Source organism: Malania oleifera, chromosome 13, assembly GCF_029873635.1.
Source record: "Malania oleifera isolate guangnan ecotype guangnan chromosome 13, ASM2987363v1, whole genome shotgun sequence".
Classification (NCBI taxonomy): Eukaryota; Viridiplantae; Streptophyta; class Magnoliopsida; order Santalales; family Ximeniaceae; genus Malania; species Malania oleifera.
The window spans coordinates 35,241,139-35,246,323 of NC_080429.1; the positions used below are offsets into that span (position 1 = coordinate 35,241,139).

Genomic DNA, 5,185 nt, shown 5'->3' on the forward strand with positions numbered 1-5,185 from the left:
CTAGGACACTTACACTTTCACATATATTTGTTAGGCACTAAAATAGGGTTTGATTGTGTCAAGACGGGACCGAAATGCACACACGATGCACTTTCGGTCGACCAGCCAAGCCAGTTCATTTTGTCCTGGTCGACCGAGACATCCTGGGTCAAAGTTTGACCACTCGGTCGACCAGCAAAGGTAGTTCAAAAGGCCCTGGTCGACCGAATCTCCTTTGGGTCAAAGAATGACCACTCGGTCGATCGAAACTTGTAGTTCAAAAGGCCCTGGTCGACCGAAGCTCCTTTGGGTCAAAGATTGACCACTCGGTCGACCGAAACTTGTAGTTCAAAAGGCCCTGGTCGACCGAAACCCTCCTAGGTCAACAATTGACCATCTGGTCGACCGAGAGCATTTGTACTACAACGACCTGGTCGACCGAGGGTCCTCGGGAGCTGCCCCAACGGTCTAGTCGACCGAACCATTTAGTTCAAAATCTCCTGGTCAACCGAACCAAGCTAATTTGAAAAATTGTCTGTCCCGGTCGACCGACCATTTAGTTCATTTTTCTCCTGGTCGACCGAACCTAGAAAAATTGCCCTTGACACATATATATGGTCGACCGAGCCTTCAGTTCAAAATCCTCCTAGTCGACCGAACCGTTTGTGTCCTGGTCGACCGAAACCTTTCTAGTCGACCGGACCTCTCGGGTTGCCCTAATTTTTACCTCGGTTAAACATATTTTAAACAGGGTTAATTATTTTAAAATGATTTAAAACTTTCTTAATAATGCCTAATAGGTCCCAAACGGTCAAAAATACCTCCTTGCCTATATATACCCATTCATTTATCATTATTAGAGAGGATTAGCAAACTTGATTAGGGAAAAACTCTCTCAACTCTCAAAACCCTATATTAGCCAAAAACTTCTTGCAAACACTCACATACTCTTCAATCTTTATTTCTCTAAGCATTGTGAGTATTTCTATAAGGCTATAGTGTGTAATCTCTCTAGCTAATACTCTCTTTAGGTATAAAGTTTGCTTAATCTTATTTAAGAGTATAGCCTAAAGTTCTTCCACGGATTTCATATGATAAATCTTGTGTGGGAAGACTTTGAGGGTTGTGGTTCTTGCATTGTTGTTGTAAGATACCTAAACCTAGATTTTGTGTGTAAAAATCCTTTTGTGAAAAGCTAATCTTTCAAACAACTCCATTGCGCTTTAGACATTGAAATATCGTATTGAGTTTGTTTGATTTATCTTGCTTAGCATATTTGAAACCCTGATCTGATTTTGTGATATTCGAATATTGTGTTTCAAATCTTGCTTAGATACACACTCTAGATCTTGATTGATTATCATACTTGATTGAGTGTTTAGCACACATTAGAGCACTGAGCATATCTACATATCATTCGTGCTTGCTTTATTGATTGAGCTGTATTGGTGCACACATCTGCTTTTCTAGAAGCATATTTCCGTGTACAAATTTTATATACATTTATTGTATTTCCAAGCACGGGCCTGAAGAGGGAGACTAGCCCTGGAATAGTCCCGGATTGGATTAGACCTGGTTAGGAAAGCTAGGTGCATTGTCCTGTTAAGGCGTGTAGGTTGAGGTTAGTCCCGCTAATTGACTTAGTTAAGGTTGAGGTCAGCCCTGTGTTAATTTGACCTGGTTGTTTAAGTGCCGCTCCACCCGTTAAGTGAGCCTATAGTGGTAATCCTTGTGCTTGTTGGCCAAGGCGGGGACATAGGCAATTTGGCCGAACCTCGATAACATTTCTTGGTGTCGTCTCTTTTATTTCTTTATTGTGCATGCCTAATTAAACGTTTATTACAGTTTAAATTCCATTGTATATTTACATTGATTTATTTTACATGCACTAGATTGACCTTAAGGTTGTGTAATACTGTTATTAGTGGTTTGACCTAAGGCAATAAATTTTAAAATACCAATTCACCCCCCCTCTTGGGATTGCACCAAAGCTAACATCTATAATTATATAGAAAGACCATAGGCTTGTGTAATATTGTTTGTGAAATTTGAATTGACTTAGGAGAAAAGTTTTAAATAGCTAATTCATTCTTATTTTGGAAATACACCAATTCCAACAGTGACTTTTTTCTTAAAGAGAAATGTAAAAGGTGAAAAATGGAAAATAACTTAAAACATTACAATCTTCGGGGGGGGGGGGGAAATGAGAAAGTCGTCAGTATATTGTTAGTTGACTTTCCCTAGGCAAGATAACTTAGCAACTTTGATGCATCCATTTTCACATAATAATAATAATAATAATAATAATAATAATAATAAAAGTATTAATACACATACATACATATAAGAATAAATTTTAAAATAAATAAAGTAATTGTATATAACTAGAATTTTAGTAAATTGAGTCGCACACTCATGATAAAATATGTATGCTTTTTTTTCTTAATTTTTCATACTACTTCTAAAAGGTATATTGGAAAAGGAAAAAAAAAAAAAAAAAAACATAGCAAGAGGCAAAAAAGTGAAATGGCAATATAATATATATTTAAAAAATATTTTTCACACGCACATTCAATTTCTTGTTAGATGGCTAATTAAATCTTATGGGGCGTGATGGATTTGTAGCATGACTTTTGTCCCTGCTCATTTAATATATAGGTTTTGCATTGTATCTTCCAAGGGTCAGACGTCATTAAATTTTTTAACCAGGTAACAACTAGGATGTCATTGGTCAGACGTCATTAAATTTTTCAACAAGCTAACAACTAGGATGACATTGCCTATAAGAGTCTAAACAAATAAAATAACCAAGTCTTTCTACGAAACATATTTCATCTTTTTTTTTTTTAATTAAAAGGATGGTGATACCATTAATTATTTATTAATATATACATACTTTTAGGAGGAATTTGATTGTTATATGATAAGTATTGAGAAATTATAAATAAAAAATACATTAAAGTCCTTCTAAAAATAATACAAACAATCCATCAAAACATTATTACAAATTTAAATAAAATTAAATAAAAAATAAATCTAAACATGTCCGATAAAGATAAAAATAATAAAATAAATTAAAATTTAAAAATTTAAACCAATCAAATAAAAATAAAAAAAATAAACTAATATTAAAAGAAAATGAGATACAACGTATCCAAAACATATCCCGTTTCCACGGTTGATTTTAAAATTTTCCCATTTTTGACGAGGCGAAATGAAACTGGCGAAAAATGGGAAGTAGCTTAAAGCATTGCAATCTTAGGAAAAAAATAATGAGAAAGTCGTCCGTATATTAACACCCTTAAATATAAGAAAATGCCTATAAAAGCCTTGGAGGAAAGAATTAATAGAGTATGCGATGACAAAATCGAGAGTGAGGGAGAAATCGAAAATGGCATCACGACCATCGTCGTCGCTACCGTCATCTCCATCTCCTCACTTCGTTCTCTTCCCTTTCATGTCACAAGGCCACACGATCCCCCTCCTCCGCCTCGCCCACCTACTCCACTATCGCGGCGTCTCCGTCACCATCTTTACCACCCCCGCCAACTCTCCCCCCATTCGCCGCTACTTCGCCAACACCACCGTCTCCGTCGTCATCCTGCCGTTTCCCGCCGCCGTCCCTGGCATTCCCCCCGGAGTTGAGAACACCGAAAAGCTCCCATCCTTCTCCCTCTTCGCCACCTTCGCCTCCGCCACCAAACTCATGCAACTCGACTTCGAGCGCGCCCTCGCCGCACTCCCCGCCGTGGACTGCCTCATCTCCGACGGATTCCTTGGCTGGACGCGGCCATCCGCCGCCAAGCTCGGCATCCCCAGAGTCGCTTCCTTCGGAATCAGTAACTTCTCCATGACCGTATGTCACATCATCTCCCAAGACCGCCCCCACATCGGGGTTGCCGACGATGACCCCTTCCTGTTGCCTCACTTCCCGTCGCTAAAAATCACCCGAAATGACATCGAACGACCCTTTTGCGATGACAAACCCGCAGGTGAATTTTTTGAGTTCGTGGTGGAGCAGTGGGGAGAGTTGTTCAAGAGCCAAGGGTTGATCATAAACAGCGCTTACGAGCTCGAGCCGAGATTCCATGAGTACTGGAATCAGAATGTGGGACCCACAGCATGGTGTGTGGGACCTCTCTGTCTAGTTGATACCAATAAACCCCAAGAAATAAATCCTAAAAAAATTGAAAAACCCAAATGGGCAGACTGGCTAGACGATAAGCTCCACGAAGGGAAGCCGGTGCTGTACGTGGCGTTCGGGACGCAGGCAGAGATGCCGCCAGAGCAGCTGTTCGAGATCGCCGAAGGGTTGGAGAGAACAGAGGTGAGCTTCTTGTGGGTTTTGAGGAATAAGGGGTTACGGTTTACGGAGGGTTTTGAAGAGAGGGTGGGGGGAAGGGGGATGGTGGTTAAGGAATGGGTGGATCAAATGGAGGTACTTAGGCATCAGAGTATTAGGGGGTTTTTGAGTCACTGCGGGTGGAACTCGGTGACGGAGAGCATTTGCAGCGGCGTGCCAATCCTGGCGATGCCGCAGATGGCAGAGCAGCACCTAAACGCGCGGATGGTTGTGGAGGAGATGGGGGTAGGGTTGAGAGTGCGGCCAAGGAACGGGTCGGTGCGGGGGTGCGTGGCGGCGGAGGAGGTGGAGAGGAGGGTGTCGCAGTTGATGAGAGGTGAGGAAGGGAAGGCGGTGAGGAAGAGAGTGGAAGAGGTGAGGAAGGTTGCTTGTGATGCAATGGAACTGGCTGGGTCATCGTCTGTCGCACTAGAAAGGTTTATAGATGAATTTTGTGCTAAAAGAAGAGGACACTTTGCCTTAGGTTAGCTAGCAAGTAGCAAGGGCCCTGCTATCTAGTATCTGGAATCCATCTCATTTTGGATTTTTGTAGTTCTTGATAAAAATAATGTAATATTTGTGAGTTGCTGCGGTGAGGTGTAATTGATTCTATGTGTACTCAAAATATTCCACAAGAGACAAGAATTTGAATTTTTAATACTTTTGTTATTGATTATGCATCTTAATTTGGAGAGTCTCACACAAGATTTCAGGTATGGGACACCGAGTTCCATTGGAAAAAGATGCTCAAGAATTTTACAAACTATCAAAAATTCAATTGTCTTTCACATATATACATACAAATATACACAAATTTAAACTCCCAAATACAACGCTATTAAAGGTTATAATAACATATACATG

General features: G+C 40.4%; 1 protein-coding gene across 1 annotated transcript; it reads left to right on the plus strand.

Moving 5' to 3' along the window:
* Positions 1 to 3,205: 3,205 nt before the first annotated feature.
* LOC131146385 (UDP-glycosyltransferase 90A1-like) lies at positions 3,206 to 4,981 on the plus strand. The gene has a single exon (XM_058095970.1). The coding sequence runs from the start codon at positions 3,338 to 3,340 to the stop codon at positions 4,808 to 4,810; it is 1,473 nt and encodes a 490-aa protein (XP_057951953.1). The 5' UTR covers positions 3,206 to 3,337; the 3' UTR covers positions 4,811 to 4,981.
* The last annotated feature ends 204 nt before the right edge of the window (positions 4,982 to 5,185 follow it).

Excerpts from the sequence above, each read along its gene's own strand:
- LOC131146385 (XM_058095970.1), top strand. The coding sequence starts at position 3,338 with ATGACAAAATCGAGAGTGAGGGAGAAATCGAAAATGGCATCACGACCA.